This window comes from Lutjanus erythropterus, chromosome 14 (genome assembly GCF_056507025.1).
Source record: "Lutjanus erythropterus isolate fLutEry1 chromosome 14, fLutEry1.hap2, whole genome shotgun sequence".
Lineage (NCBI taxonomy): Eukaryota > Metazoa > Chordata > Actinopteri > Lutjaniformes > Lutjanidae > Lutjanus > Lutjanus erythropterus.
In genome coordinates this window covers 10,796,349-10,813,928 of record NC_139330.1, presented here as the reverse complement: position 1 = coordinate 10,813,928, position 17,580 = coordinate 10,796,349, and the positions used below count along the sequence as shown (strand labels likewise).

General features: G+C 38.1%; 1 protein-coding gene across 1 annotated transcript in view; it reads right to left on the bottom strand.

The window, feature by feature from the left end:
- klhdc3 (kelch domain containing 3) overlaps window positions 1–13,668 on the bottom strand; it is a 31,530-nt gene extending 17,862 nt beyond the window's left edge. Inside the window, exons 1-8 of the mRNA XM_084736279.1 lie at window positions 13,558–13,668; window positions 11,025–11,266; window positions 8,780–8,956; window positions 8,453–8,568; window positions 8,297–8,368; window positions 6,169–6,382; window positions 5,168–5,254; window positions 2,695–2,803 (exon numbers count right to left, since the gene is read on the bottom strand). Coding sequence (XP_084592405.1) covers window positions 2,695–2,803; window positions 5,168–5,254; window positions 6,169–6,382; window positions 8,297–8,368; window positions 8,453–8,568; window positions 8,780–8,956; window positions 11,025–11,178 — 929 coding nt within the window. The 5' untranslated portion in view covers window positions 11,179–11,266; window positions 13,558–13,668. The remainder of the gene's footprint in view (window positions 1–2,694; window positions 2,804–5,167; window positions 5,255–6,168; window positions 6,383–8,296; window positions 8,369–8,452; window positions 8,569–8,779; window positions 8,957–11,024; window positions 11,267–13,557) is intronic.
- Window positions 13,669–17,580: the final 3,912 nt, after the last annotated feature.

Here is a 17,580-nt window from a genome sequence, read left to right as displayed (position 1 = left end):
CAACACACACAATATATGTTGAGATAACCCATTTCCTCTAAAGTAATGAAGCGTCAAAGTTGGGGGATATGAACAAAATCATATGTCACAATAATTTTTGTCCAAATAACTTAAATGTTGTAAGGATGACCATTGGTGCCCTCATAAAATATTAATGAAATTCTTGATAAATAATGTGGATATGAGGCCTAATTATCATTATATATATGCTAATAGTTGAAAATCAGCTATTTTAATAATAAATTAATTAAATAATGACTAAAATAATACTGCACAGTGGACGAATCAGGATGACACTTGTGTATTAGGGTGTGTTGCTCCCCGTGACGTGGTGACCACTGGAGCAGTAGAGAACTAATTCAGCAGCAGCCAGAAGCCTCTCGGACTTGAGGGGCCGTAGACGTAGTGGGGCTGAGAGGACTCTTATCCACAGCCTCTCGATCCCCACTATCAGGTTATCCCAGTGGGGTTTGCCTGATAAAACAGCCTTGCTGATAACAGTAGCCCAGGTCCCAGACTACTCTGGACCGTGCTAACACTGTTAGCTACCTCATTACTCCATTGGCTACTGGCCTATCACAAGCCCGTCACCAGCCCAGTGGCACCTTACCAACTACAAACTCCCAGCAATCACTACTGTCTTACAGCCAATGAGGGACTCATCACAGACTGCCGTCTACAGGAGCCAGAGCCTCCATTTGGCATATTGAAAAGAGAGGACAGTTTTTCTCAAACTGTTCAAAAACACAGAACGCCGTTTGTTTTGAGAGCCTGTGCTTCATTAACATTACGATGAGAAACAATGAAAAATATCAAAGAGTATAACTAAGAGCTGAAGTGTTCGTGAAGAAAGGAGTCAGGAAGATTCTTCTTCATTTATTGAGAGTCTCTTTTATCTGCTGGCTCCACAACTTCACAGTAAAGACAGAATCAGCTTGAACAGTACTGTTAAATCTGTTCTAAGATCATCAGATTGAAAGAAAGAGATTTTTTATTTTGGCTTCCTCTGGACACTGTCCTACAAGGTTGTTTTCTCTATTGCCATCAGCGCATTGTTATGTTTCACCTGCTTGTAAAACTAACTGTTATTCTAAATCGCTCAATTTCTCTGTAATCTGACTACTTAATGCGCCATAGGTTTTTTTTAGCAACTGTCATTGTTTGTACATGCTTTAGATGATCGTTTTACTGTGCTTAGCAAGTTTATTTATCAGTATTATTTATAGAACCTATTCCACATTTAGCTCCATTGCACCATGACTTGCTTAGTTGTATGTTGTATTTGTGTATGACACGCTGCTCCACACAAGCTAACTGCACACATCCCTAGTCTCCATTAACATTGGCATTGGACACTATCCCTGTTCTTCTACCAGAAAGATGAACAGTAGAATCATGTACTCAAGATTTTTTTTTTAAAAAAAGAGACCAATTATAAAAAAAACTATAAAATATATTAAACACTAAATACTTTAAATTGTTTCCAGAAAATGTTATTGTCATACTACTTTAAAGATTTACAACTGAATACAGTACAATTTGTACTGACTACAAAAACAAATGAAATAAATTCCCACATAATTTTTGTGTGACATTTTAGTCTCAGCGAAATCACAAAACATCAGGAGCATCTTTTTTTTTTTTTTTTTCCAGAGGATGGAGTGCATGGGAGCGTGTTTGTTAATGCAGGGTGAGTGAGTATGTTCACGGGTTTTGGACATATCGTGTTTTTAAAGTTTAGACAAAGAAAGTAATATGTGGACTGAACTTTTCAGTCTGTCTAGCTGATTTTTATGTCTTGCATGGCTCACTCTTGGGAAATAAATGTGTGTTGTGGTAAAACACCACTTTAGTGAACAGTCATTTATCTGAAAGATGTCTTATCTTAATAGATTATCACTTCACATTATTTTATTACCTCTTCGGAAACAGCTTTTCCAATAGAAATATAATTTCTCACAATCAGGCATTTTCTACTGAGTAGAAAGACTGCGCCCACGCAAACACATTTTGCAAAAAATATTACCATGGCCAGAGGTGTTGTTGGCAAACAAGTTAGCAGGTATAACTCTAAAAGGGTTATTAGATTAAATAGAGCCAACGATAATTCCTAAATCTAAACAAGCAAGTATCTTTCCTACAACAGCATACAACAGGTTTTAGTAATGATAAATGTCCTAAAAGCACCTGGATGTATCAACAAGCAAAAGTTTGCCATACATGATTTACACAACACTGTGAGTCATCTTTCAGTGAAAGCCTTTCCAAACTTTTGATGTGTAGATATTTTGAAGATTTTCAACACAATAACCATGAAGCTGAAAGCAGACAACACTTAATGAGCGGTGCCAGCCACATTCATCATTTAGCTGTGTGGCACTGCTCTCTTTATGAGAAAACAATGGCTCAGCTGGCACACAGTGGTTTTATCATTGTGTGCTGTCAGCTTAAGCTTTTATCATAGTCAAGTTCTGTAGTTATAAAAAAAATATGTATATATATAATTAATAGTAAATTTATTAAGAACTAATTAATGAATGCATCATAGTATTTGTAAAGGGAAAGCTAACAGAGACAAAAAAATGGATGAATCTTTAATTGAGATGTACATACAAACCATTTAGATACAAAAATATGTCAGTTTTAAAGTGGAGAGAAAACTTACAATAGTAGTATTAATATTTTGTTCCTCACCTGGTTCCTCCAAAGAGGATGATGCGATCTCCAACCATACAACAGCACTGACGCCTCCGTGGACATGGGCCCTTCCCCTTCGGCTCTACCTTCTTCCAGGAAAAGGCTTCTGTAGAGTGAACACACATGACAAGATTAAAGTTGAGATAACAATATTTAAGACACAATGATGGAAAAAGAAGAAAAGATACACACACGCCCTCGCCTGACCTCTTTTTCGAGATGGAAAGCTCTCAATACATTATACAATTACACTGAAATTATTATATTCTTGCTTAAAATGGCTCAACAAAGGAAGCTTTAGTGCAGTAAATTTTGATCTGTGCGGACAGCATCATAGCAGCTATACAAGCTCTCATTCAATTAAAGTTACATAAACGTACTAGTGCTTCCCATTGTGCCTGCAGTTCATTCAGCTTCCTGCTATATTTAACCACAAACACAAGGCCCGGGGAGAATGGAATGAAAGGGAGTGAAGAAAGCAAGAAGACAAAACTTAACCTTCATTTGAACGCAAAACTTTACATTTCAGAAATAGAGAATTCGTCTCTCCTGCTCTGCTGAAGTGCAATATGAGTGATGACGGTGGAGCTCTCTCAGCTGCTCCATATAAGGATGAACTGCGAAGTCTCACACTATCAGCCGACAGCATCATTGCATCTCTATAGCAACAGGCCACTCAGACTTTGTTGGGTAATTAGGACTAATTGAGGTGCTGCCATCTAGTGGACTAAAAAGCACAGGTTTAAATGGTTAACAGCAGATCTCAGGTTCATCCAGTGCAAACATCTCCAGCTGGATACAAACAGTCCTCATACTTCATACTTAAATACCCTGTGATGTGCTTTAAACTGGAAAAGGTAAAGATAAGTAGGGCTACACAAACTGTTGCGATACATATTCTGTATTGCTATAACTTTTGTTACTATTAATACACCTTAGTGTGTTGATGACTATTATAAAAACAGGCAGGAGCGAGGAGAAAATAGGCCAGGTTTATTTTTAGTAACCAAGGCAGTGGACTGGCGTCAGATGCTGCATTTAAGACTTTCATTTCTACCACAATACAAAGGTAATCAATGTATGCCTATCTAACTGAGAGGCCTTTGTATTTTTGGCCACCGCCTCTGTTGAAAGTTCCAATAAAAATGTGGGCCTCATGTCTTTCTTACTCCAGAACTATTGGGCCTTTTTTATCACCAACTGCTTTGAGCAATTAGACCAAACGCATGCATTATGGGAGGCACTTGAGTGGTGAGGCAACAGGTGAATGATGCATTCATAATATATGCAAGAGACAGGCAATCGTGAGGCAAACAAATTTGTGTTTGTAATGAAAGCAAAGTTAGCAAAAGCTATATAAGTAAACAGGGCTGAATATCAAACCTCAAGCACCACGTTTTGAGAGATCTTGACAGCCCATTTAGAAAAGGTACGCATGCCGTGAATATTTTCCCTGATTACTAAGTCAAGAGCTGTTCAAGCTTGTATTCTACTCCTTGTCCATTCATTAAGTCCATGTGTGACAGTAATCCCAAGGTAATAAGCCCCGAATCATTACTGTATAAGACCCCTGCCTCCTGTTTGTGCCGCCTCTACCTGATCAGATGTAACGAGTGCTGCAATTACTTCTGTCACTTCACTTAGGGACCATCGAGAAATTACGGTTTATATGACACAAAACCAATGGTATTTTCAATACCTTTGTGTTGACTTGACCATATTAGTGAAAGTTATGATTCAGAAATAATACTGAGTGATGTAGCACACCAATTTCGATTGTAATTAATTTATTTTACATAATCTGAACAGAAAATAATTGCAGCTTTTCAATAGCATCTGTCATGTGACCTCTTTTTATTGGATTTTAGTGTTTTTTATTCTGTTTCTAAATATATTTATGGAAAATACAAGATTTGATTCCAATATCAGGCTATGTGCCCTTTTGTTGCCAATTTCTTTGTCTGCCCTCATATTGCTAAACAAAAAGTGAAAGAGAGTGGGAACTCTAAAGGTTCGCCCTAAAACCGTGTACGCTGCACATGCCACACACACTCACCAGCATTTGCCACCATAGTCTCAAAACCCTGGTATGGTGCTTTTTTATCACTATACAGGATAATTATTGTCTGTTTTTCATCTGTGTTTCTGGCAAAAAGACAAAAAGACTATGCTGTGTTCCATACACAGCATAGTGGACAGGGAGCAGCCAGACACTATCCTGAGACCGACGATGCAATAAGCAATGAGAGGATTGTCTACACGGCTCCCTACTGAAAAGTGAGTAGGAAAGTGGGTCAACACGAGCTAGCACTGCCAGCGCTGCATTTCTTCCATAGAGGCAAACAAGCACCAGTGCAGGTGGATCAGAAACAGACCAACTTTGCACTAAACAAGGAAAAGCTAGAGGAGTGACACAACTAGCAGTGTTTTCCAAGTTTTCCCAGTTTGACACATACAAACAGTGACCCACCTGGGTTGAATTTCCAGAGGTCGTTGAAGTGACGGTCTAGTCTAGCATTGTATCCTCCAAATATATACAGCTCCCCGTTATAGGAAACTACACACAGAAAGGAAAACGAAAAAATTAATCAATTTTTATGGTCTATCATGCAGGTCAAAGACATTTGCAGCACAGTAAGTTTAACCATGTGAAGCAGTTAAATTATCTGAATTTGTTTAATCAGACAATGTGGACAAAAAATGCAGAGACTGTTTATACAGACCATTGCTTGATAATTAAACTGAGAAAGATCACACTGGAAAATGACTGCAGATTGTACAATAATGAATCATCACAGTAAGAAAACTTGAAAATGATTCCACAAGTTCAAGTTCGTCCTCTCAAAAACAAATTCCAGACTAACAAACAAACTATGAGAACCGCAGTGAACCAGTTATGTGTAAATCTGATGCTCCCCCATCAAACAATATTGCCACATATTGTTTACTCTCCATATGGTGTTATTGTGACAAAAGTCACATTGTGGACCTATTGTGGCTCACAATTCTCATCTTTAAATGAATTATGGGTTAAAGCCTTCTCTTATTTAAGAGTATGCAGAATAAAATACATTTAGGAAACGCATCTATTTAAATAAAATGTAAGCACTTAAAAGGGATCTGCACAAAGTTGTTCATAATATTGATTTTAAGTGTGTTTGTGCCTGATTTAATCCTGTAAAGAACAATGAAGTATAATTGATTTGTATTGATGATGTATATCTTCAACTGTGTAACAACGACCAATAGTACAATAACTTTGTACTCTGTTGTTATACATTTCTATTTCTCTATATATATGCTATATATTGTTTTTTGTAGTATAATGCACATATTTTACCTAATTCTTACCTATATTTCTATTTGTCTAATTCCTCATGCTTATATATTTCTATTCTTGGTTGGAGAAACTGTAACGTAGCCCCATTTGACCTGAGAGATCATCAAAGTATTTCTGGTTCTGATTCTTACAGGCTGAATGACTCCTGCGTCCCTCTGGCAGTGGCTGTGTTGAAGGGGTGCTCAGCCAGCAGTTGGTCTCCGTGTCGAACACTTTGATCTTGTTACAGTAGATCTCGTTGTTGGAGTGGAAGGGACCGAAGCGGTCCGCTCGCCCTCCAAACACAAACATCTTTGTCCCAATGATGGTGGCTGAATGGAAGTCTCTCCAGCGTGCCGGGGTGCCCTGTGAAGAGAACGAACGCCACCAGATGATAGTTTTACACTCCATAAAGTTTCAGTGGAGAGAAGGAACATAAAACAGTCTACTCTGGACAGATAGCAAGGACGTTGAATGTATTAACCTATATACTTACTGCATTCTTACCTCATAAACTAGCTTTAGTTTAAAACTCTCAGATGTCTCCAAATGTTCTGTGCTGATTATGACCCTGGGTGTGAAGCTTAATCTTCTCACTGGCAAAGATGAGGCTTCCTAACCAGCAGCTTCAGGTAAACAGTGCCATCTAGTGGACACAGTTACCAACTACAAAGGCACCCTAAACCCAAACCACTTTTTAATGGAAATACTTGGGATATTGTACAAAAATTAGGTGGGAATAGATCTCAGAATAATAATGTAGCAAATAATTGCTATGATTACTAGAGAACTGTGAAAAAAAAACAAATACACAGGAGTGAAATGTGATTTGTTTCCACTGAATGACACAGTGCCTACTGTAACAAAGGCTAGCTCTTTTTCTTTTTGCTGGCCTACAGCCATAACAAAGCCTTTCACACACCCTCCTTTCCAGAATGTGCTGCCACTGTTCTCCATAAATCTTATGTAGGCAAGCTGGCTTTCTGACAGGCATTATCAGTGGGGCAGTGGGAGGAAAATAAACCTTGTTGAATATATACAAAAAATTAATTACACAAATAATTTTAAACCTTAAGATGACCAGCTAAATTAAACAACAAAAGAAACTGTTAAGTATTTAAAATCATCTAGTGCTGACTCTAGGAAAAAAAAAAGAGAATACCAGACTTAGGGAAAATTTGAATAACAAACAACATTTAAAGGGATAGTATGGATTATTTGAGGCATATGTATTTATGTCGTCAGTGTATTAGCTACAGTAGATGCAGGTCGACACACCCCAGTTCAGAGAAGCAGCACAGAAGCTAAGCAATGTACCGTTGTGGACAGGGTGAGCGATGTATTTAAGCCACGAGGCACATTTATAAAAATCAATATCAGTTTAAGTGCACGCTATATTTAGAATATTTTCATTGCTTTACCTCGCCATCAGACCTTTTCCTACATCGTTATACTAATCAAATAGCTCTCTCTCCCTCAACCAGAATCCATTAATGATAACTATATTCATAACAATCGGTTAGTTTTGTGTGTTGCTGTGTGACTTCTGTGTTTTAAAGGGTTAGTCTGCATACACCAAAACAACCTAACAACAGTACGTCATACAACGCCTGTACAAATAATGCAAACTATCCCTTTAAAACAAGGTAAACTTTTTTACAGAAAAAAAGGTTTTGAGCAAATGCACAGCTAATCGTATTGCTTTCAAAAAGGAATGCAAGTCTGAGAACATGCAATCACATGGACAACTAAATCTGTAAGCACCACACTGTAATCTCCTTGATGACAAAATGTTATCAGTCAGACTGCTGGAAAAAGACCCTCCTCCACCAGACCCTATTTCACCCTAGGGACTAGTGTCTATGTCTAAAATACACTTTACAAGAGTTTATCACATGAGCATGTTGACTGCATACACAAACAAATGCCATTTCCCAAAAGGGGAGTGTATATAATCCTCTGTCAGGCTTTTTGTACTTGGCCACCTACCAGGGAGCTGCATTACATTGCGCTGCCTTTGTATCCAGCCAATCTGACCACTGAGCGCTTGTGCAGCACCACTGCCAACCCCAGTAATAACCAATGGTTTGTTGATTTCCAACAGCGCTTTGAATGTAACTGAGCATGTTGCCAGTCCATTCTATCTTTGAGTTTCGTTGAGTGACTGTGTTGCGTCCACTTTTATTTGGACACTGAACACAGGACTTCCTCTGTTCAAGAAGAACTAAAAAAAACATTTTAATTTCTTTGAAGTATCAACAACTGGTGGTTTTAACTCACTCTGGCATTAATTAATGACCAAACCATGTTGGGAGTGTCCAGCTTGTGGATGTCATTAGAGAAGCAGTCCGCCTAAAAAACAGCAGAGAAGACAAGTTAAATCGTGTTTTAATGTTCAGAGAATGACTCCCACAGTGAAGAGTGATGAAGACTCACCAGCTGCTCATATCCTCCAAATATATACATTGCCTTTCCCAGGACACAGGCTGAGTGGCCATCCCTTGCCCCTGGAACCGTCCCCGAAATCTTGGGTGTGAACCATCTGTGGGTGGCTATGAAGCGGGAACAGTTTACATCAACTCCCAGTACTCTCGTGAGGGATCCATCCTCTCATTTTACAACACTTTAACACTTGAGTCATGTGCAACGTGAAGCCATCACACATACAAGCAGCTGTTACAGCTCCCTGATGTAAAAGCAGTCTTTCAAAGAAAATACAGCCTGAAACTACAACTTAACTGAGTCAGATGCAGGTCTACTTACTGATATCAAAGGCATAAAGCACATTGCAGGCCCCCTCTGTGTCATTACGGCCACCCCAGAGGTAGATAACATCATCCAGCAGCACAGCTGTGTGGCCATAACGCATATATGGCACTTCACGGGCACGTTCATGTCCTCCCGTCCTCACTGGAGGCAACTTCATCCAACGCAAAGACACTGAAATACAAAACAGTTGAGAAAGGATTATTCATTTAATAAATGGTTGAAAAGTACCTTGTTTACTATATCTGGTTTTATGTTTGTTTATGTTTTAGAAATAATTACCTTTTACAATGCAAGAATATCTCTTCAGAAGAAATTATAAGAAAATATACTGACCTAATAAGTACCTAAAACAAGCCTCATTGCCGAAGTAAATGGAACTACAAACCAACTATTGCAATGATTTGCATCTACACTGGCCTGCCTGCAGTCCAGGCCAGTCTCCCTTTGAGACAGGCCTGTGGTGCATTATGAAGCACAAAGTACAGCAACAGAGACACAAGACTGTTGAGCAATTGAAGTCGCGTTTCAAGTGAGAATGGAAAAGAATTTCACCTTAAAACTTTTACAATTGTTGAATTGATGCCAGTTGTTGCAGGCATCAAATTCAGAATGAGTCTATATTTACAAAAAAGAAGAAAATTTATCAGTTTGAACATTAAATATCTTTTCTTCATACTGTATCCAATGCAAGACACACCAAAAAGTATTTGCAAATCATTGCATTCTGTTTTTTTATTTAGCTTTACACAACATCCCAACTTTTTTGAAATTGGGATTTGTACATAAACATATTTCAGACATTGGTAATCACATTTTAAGTCTGAGTTCAATATACTTATATAATATATAAGTAATATAATAATATACAATATACTCAGTTAAAAGTAACAACAGCAGTATAGACTGACAAGATGTGAACCACCTGGATAAAACCCAAACTGCTTCACTTTTTAGTGATCAGGTGAAAAATTAAGTTTCTGAAAAGATAGACAAGTAAAGAAAAAAGAAAAAAAGGACTTTAAAAGACAGCCGCTGCAAGCCAGACATCAAAGAGAAGGAGCACAAAACAAGTGACAAGATAATAAAGTGAAACAATGGCTAAGGTGGTCCCGTTTCCATTTCAATCAGACAGAGGCGTCTTTATCAAGGTTTGGTTCCACAGAGCTTTTCATGGTATAGAAACAGTAGGTGGGCTCAAGCTTCTTTAAGAAGTTATAAAACCCTAAAGCAGGTGGCTGACCACACAAAAATATAAAATGGGTTACAAGGAAGAAAATGGAGCAGTTTTATAAAACTTGGAGCAGCACATTTAAAGAAAACACCTGTGTTTGCGAGATAGCAACGGAAAAACAACAGAAACAGAAAACTCCACAAACCGCAATGGAAAGCTTGGCTTTTTAATTGCCAGCTGTGATGAAGGACCGTTAAAATGGTGAAGGTTCAACAAACTCTGAAACACTCTCTTATCCTAACTCCATAATTTGAAAAACAAATATTTTCCTGCTTCATTACAGATAGAGCATGGGGCGTTAGAGGACAATGCCTTTTCACCTACTTAGGATACAAATAATTCAAGTACAAACAGAAACCTACCGTAGATAAGAATGAATTTAAATCATTTTACATAAATAAATATATTGGGTTCCCTGTGTGGTCCAGATGCAACACTTTTCATTGAGAGTACTCTTGGGAAAATTCTATCTATTATTTTGATTTACTGATGTTGTTTTTCAGGTCATAAAACTGCAGAGGGGTGAACAACCGAGTTCCCACAACAGCTGCACTCACTGTCAAGATAAACAGCTGAAAAGCATGAAATTGTTTGAAGAATTCCTTTATCAAAATCCTAATATAGCCTACTCAATTTGCAAACCAAAGAAGGCTCAGTATCTGTTAAAAACAAAATGTGTGTCAAAATATCATTTTAAAGATAATATATTTTGCAGAGTTGTCCTGGCCTACACATCATATTCTATAGACTAAAAAGAAAAAAAACCCACCTTATTTCGATAGAAATGCTTGCAAATATCATATAATAATTTTGACGTTTTTTCTTTGAAAATGAAAATAATTATGTAAAAATAATCACTCCCTCTAATATCACAGATCATATCGCAATTACAATATCAGTCAAATAATCGGAATTACATATTTTCTTGAAATCATTCAGCCCTATATTTCTGATGCCTAAATTTTAACATTGTCTACGAAATCTCCATCCAACGGGATCAAAACCTACCTGTGTTGAAGACATGAACATCAATCTGACGGAGCGTCTCGTAGTCCTCCCCGGAGCAGTAGCCTCCAAAGGAGTACACTTTGTGACCCACCGCCACAGCAGCATGGTTGACTCTCCGCGGCCCTCCTTCTAGGTGCACCGACCAGCGCAACATTCCACGCGCAAGCACCTCTGTGACTGCCAGTCCTTAGACCATCACTTTGTCGCCCGCTTGGATCCCATCAAGCCAAAACCACTGAAACCTGTGATCACAACAATCAGAGGAGTAACACTCTGCTTGGGGGTGTAGTGGGGCAAACTAGGACTGGCACTTGCAGAGAACACAAAGGGTAACTGTTTGTCCTCTTGGGCTAAGAGTTGCTCAGCTTTGCTGCTGCTGACAGGCATGCAAGCCCCCTGTATTATCTAAGCTGGGAGTGTATTTTAAGAAGTGATTAGATCTACACCTACCACTCCTCTTTCTTTTGTTTACTCCCATCCCTGTACCCTCTTGCTGCACAAAACTATAGTAAATATAGAATAATTTAAATAAATATGCACCCTTTTGGGTAGCGCTGCACAGTTAACCAAAATGTTATCAAAATTTCAATATAACCAAGTGCAATATTCAAATCACAGAAACTGTAAGTTTTGAAAAAATGTGACAAAAGGCATTTTGATGGAATACTGTATAGAACTGCAGAGATGTTCTAGTCTACAAATCTTGTTCTCCAGATGTAAGAAAACATGTTTTTTGGGGCTCTGACCCCAACAATCGTCACATCATTATGATTTTAATAGTTTTTTCCAGTGACAATAAAATCTGTGTGGTAAAAATGATAATTCCCATTAATTGAGAATCATATCACAATCATAATATCTGTCAAAATAATCAAAATCTGATTATTAATTTTTTTTTTTACCATATTGTGCAGCCCTACTTTTAGACAATACCATGCTTCAGAAATCTATTAACAATAATGAACTATGAAGTTATTGAGCTGTTATAAAGTGAGTGTTTCTAATCTAACTATGAAACTGTCTCTTGGCTCTCTTGGCAGTTGGGTTTGCATGACTAAATTCAAAACTTCTGATTAAAGCAAAGCATGTGTTAAGTATGCAGTTTAATGTCAGCTTGTAATTCAATAGTCTTATACTTCCACAGTGTCCAACTCTAAATAACAAAACTCATTGAAAACAAAAAAGTTCACATAAACAGGTTAATATTCCCTCACAATTTGTAAGCTGTCTAGTACAAAAAGACTGCAACTTCTAAAAAACAAGCGCTAAACCCTGTGTCCCCCTGCTCACTCTGTCTCAATGACTCACTTTCTCACTGACCTTCAACCTTTGTTTGCTCTTAAAAATAACCTCCCAGAAGACCATTTAGGATAGACCCTTCTATTTCAAGAGTACACATCTCTGAGGAGCAACACAGGTCAGATCTAGGCAAGATGCAAATGTGAGTCTTAAATCTACTTGAGTCAATGGCTACATTTACATGCACACAGGTTTTCCACCAATATTCAGAATAAGGCAATATTCTGAATTTGATACAGGTCTGACAGAAAAAAGCCTCCACTATCAGAGTATGCACAGCTGCATGTAAATGGAAATATTAAAGGAATGCTCATTTTCATTAGGCATGTGCACAGCTTAGTAGAAATATTGTCTTTTTAAGAGGCAAAACCCGGATTACTGCGTGCACGTGAACGTAGCCATTGTAGTCACTCTTTTGGGGCGTGCTGTAAGACCCCACCTGGGGTGAAATGACTCCTCCAAATGCAAATACAGTCACAAACGTGAAGAATCTATTGCATATTCTAAGCTGCACTGAACCGGTTGCCAACAGATTTCCCTGCAGAAAGCAAACAAACAGCGACTTTCTTTGTCATGTAATTTTTGAGACCGGGGGCATCTTGGTGAGATGCTTCTCACAGTTTCTACGCCCTCTTGACCCACTGAACAGGATATTGTTGATATCAGATGACTAGCCATGGCACCGACAACCTGAAATGACCACAATGGCTTTGTACACAATGGGACTCGTTTAACATACTGGAGAATCGATGTAGACTGCAACAAGGGTCCTAGTTGGCCATGTACACTGTGGACGCAAAGGTCGTTGATTGATAAAGCTAATCTATACCCGGTGACATTGAGCTCTAACGCCGTTACTACATCCAGTCAACGCCTCATACACCAGCTAGCCGATGTTAGCTTTAAGACAGAAATAGCACACGTCTGTGAGGGACAGCCACTAACCACCAGGGTCGCTTGTCTCTCAACATCAAGTGCAACAACAACCGCGTGACGATAACAGTGTCCTCGTGTCCATCTGTTTGATTCCCAACTGTCCAGGAGGAGAAGTTGGTGCTAGCTAGGCTAAAGCTAATCTGTGGCAGCTACCTTATGTAGCTGTTAGCTAGCTAACGTGAACTGAATAAAATCGACCAACTTAATGCAGCGGCGTTTATTTACAACCCTGCCAAAGTAGCGAACTGCTTGGTTAACACACAGTAATATCAACAGCGAAATGATTAAATGTAGCTACCTTCAGCTCAGGTCGAGTCGGTTGTGGTTAACTGGTGTTTAGACAGCAGGCAGTGGCATCCACTGGGAGCCAGCAAAGACTCCCTCGTGACGTGTTGGGAGGAGAGGCGTGCGCGAGCACCCCCTGTCGGAGAAAAACCTGACAAACCTGATTCATTTTCAGTGGTGAAGGAAGTATTCAGATCCTACTTTGTTTGTTATCAGTTATTTTTTATTTCAGTAGAGATAGAACAAACGGTATTGCAACAGTAAACGTGATATTAATCTTTATTACATAAATACTCGATTGTGATTGGTCAATTAAGACAGGCAGTTCTGATCATAGACTTGGGAGGAACAATAAAACCATTAAATCACTATAAACATTTTAAAATTAATATTTTGTGTTGCATAAATGTGTGCCATATACATACATACATACATATTTAAGGTTCCATTCATGAAGTCAAAATAAATAGCATTTCAGTCTCCATTTTTATGGTAGAGAACATCATGGCTTTATGGTAGAGAATTTCCGCCTTAATGTGACATATTTAATTCTGCAACAAACGCTATTCACTATATTATCTTCTATATGCTTAAATTAAATTCTACTCCTATCACCTATCATTCCACCGCTGGAATCTAAGTACATTTATTTGCAGTAGCTGAGATACAGGTTAGTATTCATGTTTTCACACATTTTCCATTGAAGGATTGTTTACACTCTCTATTGGGAACATAACCTACATGTTTTCAAGCTGCGTGACCAGATTAACCTGTTCAGGTCCATTCTTTCCTGTTTTTGAGAATGAATGCAATGACGATGCCCTAAATATTCAAAGAACTCTAAAGCTTTGGGGACTGTGAAATTATATGCTCCCACTGTAACGAGGAGTTTTTCACAGTCTCAGTTCAACACTGATGCCTCTGTGACCTAGAAATGTGATAGAAACCCCAAAGAGGATTCTGGGTGGAACCATTACACCACAGAAGGGTCCTCCTTTAGAACCTCTCATATGGGGTTCTGGGTCACAGAGTGTAACCGTGTGTGCTGGGTTCTACAGGTAGAACTCTCTGAAAGAGTTCCAAGTCGAACCTTTCTGAAAGGTTCTACCCGGAACCATAAAGTGTTTTTGGTTCTAGTTAGGACTATTATTTCTAAGAGTGCACTGACATGAGCGCTCCATTACCATCTGATAGAACTTAAGCGTACAAGAAACCTTTTACTGTACCTTAATGTAGAACATGATCTGGACAGTTAAAATAAAGGTTATGGCTTTGCCACTTTGTGCATTATATAGATACAGTTTATATTTCCATTTCATTAGCTTTGGATAAAGTAATTTCATTTTAAGGAGAGTTTTGATCAATTTTAAATTCAATAGCAATAGTCATGACCAGTTCTTTTAACGTCGTGGCAATGAAGATGTTATTTTTCTATTTCATGGTCAGACCTCATTAGTCAGTTCAAGTTATACATTCTCTACAGCATTTTAAAAAAGTATCAAACAGATAATATGTAGCTTTGACACATTTTAAAGCATAATATGGCAATACTTGTGTGATGGACTAGTCTGAAACATGTCACAGTACAGTCCAAAGTAGAGGTACAAAGGTCACAAGTTGAGTTCTGTCTTTTGAGTTTTTGATTAAAGTCTTACAGACAGTTGTATGGTGAAATCTGAAGTGTCAAAAATTATCAAAGGGAAAACCCATGCAGATAGAGGGAGAGAAAGAAATATATATATATACATATATTCACTTGCAGAAAATTGTGCTTAATTTTTCCATGACTTGCCTCTTTTTCTTGTGAAATACTTGGTACTGTCACCTACCCAGGGCCGTAAAAATCCTCCAGATGAAACCATCTGAGAAGAGAAACAAAGATGGCTCCGTTGAACTGTTTATAACTCACATCCACATCAAGGCTGATCTGTGATGAGGGGTCACAAGTCAAAAATGTTGGGAACCAGTTTTAACAGGCAGAGCTGGTGGAGGACGATGATGGAGCAAGCTGATGAAACTCCATCCTCATTGTTCACAAATGTAGAAACCCACGGGACTATTTCTGCCCCACGTATAATAACACGCTCGCCGCAGTAGATGGCGCTGTCACACTCATTTTGACTTTCACATGAGGTCGGCAGGCCATCACATACCCAAACACACAGAATCCTGCCCAAAATGTTTTTTTAAGAATATGATCCCTACCCTGGTATTAATGGTCAGATAATGTGACCAGATGATCCACTCGGTCTGGTTGAGCTGCACTCGGGCCCTGATCCTCCGTGTTGGCCGCTCGCATGACAGCCATTCATGAGAACTTGCAGAACATGGCCAGTTACAGAGCAGCATCTCTGTGTTGTAGTGTCAGATTGTTTAAAAAGAAGACTTTGAACACGGCAGAAGCACACTGACACAGGCTGGAACCCATCCTGTCTGGTGCAAGACCAGCGTATCTAACAACCTCAACTTATTCCAGTGTAAGATTGTGGTAAAATCGAGAAGTTCCTAGCGATTATTTTGGGTTTGATATAACGAAAAGTGCTCAGTCTTGCAAACACTACTTCCAGCTCAATGCTGTCAATAAATAAGAATGTGCTCTTGGGCAGCTTGCCTGGCTTGGAGAACAAAATAGCCTTCATCTGAGGCTCATATGAGCATGACTGACCTAATCCTACTATAACTGTGGTCCAGCTGATGGGGTGAGGGATAAATGTGAACAGCTCTGCTGGGACGTGATATTTCAAAGAGATGACAAAAGTGCACACATTTTTTACTCAAGTAGAAGCACAGATACTTGAGTAAGTACTGATTCAACTTTTTTACTCAAGTAAAAGTTAAAAAGTACCGACTCTGAAATGTATTCAAAGTATAAAAGTAAAAAGTAGGCATCTTTTACATAATTTATTGTCCTGTTACGACTTTTTTTTTGTCTTGTTGCATCTCTTTTGTCTTGTTATGTCTTTTACGCAGTTTTTTGTTATTATGTCCTTTACGTTGTTTTTTGTCTTGTTACATCTTGTTTGTCTTGTTATGTCTCTTTTGGCTTATGTGTTTTTTGTTGTTGTTTTGTCTTGTTACGTCTGTTACATTGTTTTTCATCTTGTTATGCTTTTTTCATCTTGTTTCGTCTGTCATCGATAGGCATTGATGGATACACCAAGGAAAAGTTTTTTCTATGTGTTACTGTCCCATTCATTTAGGTTGAGAAAGTGGCATGCAATGACAGAAAAATTACAATATTTTACAATTACAATATAATATACAATATAATAATAACAAGAAGAAGAAGAAGAAGGAGAAAAAGAAGAGGAATTACAATACATCTTGTGTGCAGTACTTACTTGAAGTTACAATCTGCTATAACTTACCTGTGCAATACATAGAGCATTGTTATTACATGTTATTACACATACCTGATGACGTTAATGCACATTTTTGTACATAATTCTTACATTTCATATTTGTTATTTCTATTCATCTTATACTATCCATCTACTACTGTTTTATATTTATATATTGCTGTTATATAGTGTAGAATAAGGCACATACACAGCTCTTATTGTATACTTTTGTTAATGTTGTGATTGTTATATTATCTCTTTTACATATTGTAGTAGAAAGTATGTAGTTTTTGTTTACACATTTCTTATTTTTTTATTCTTATCATTTCTCTGTGCTTATAGATATTTTCTATTTTGAATGGGAGCGCCTGTAAAATCACCAAGGCAATAAGTAATAATAATAAGTGATAAGTGATAAGCGAAGTACAGATTCCTAAAAACCCTACTTAAGTACAGTAATGAAGCATTTGTACTAAGTTACTTGCCACCTCTGCTGTTTTGTAGTATGTGAAGCTTGTCCCATGTAGTGAATTTTACTGGAACACCGTGAATTAGCCAGTTTCACTTGTCTAAACTGAAAATATGACAAATCTGGCAACTTGACTTTGCTACCTAATTTATTAAAAGCATTAAATTACAAAGGGGAGGGTTTAGTGTGATCAGCGTGGTTCCAAGCAGTGAAAGTAGAGTCTTGT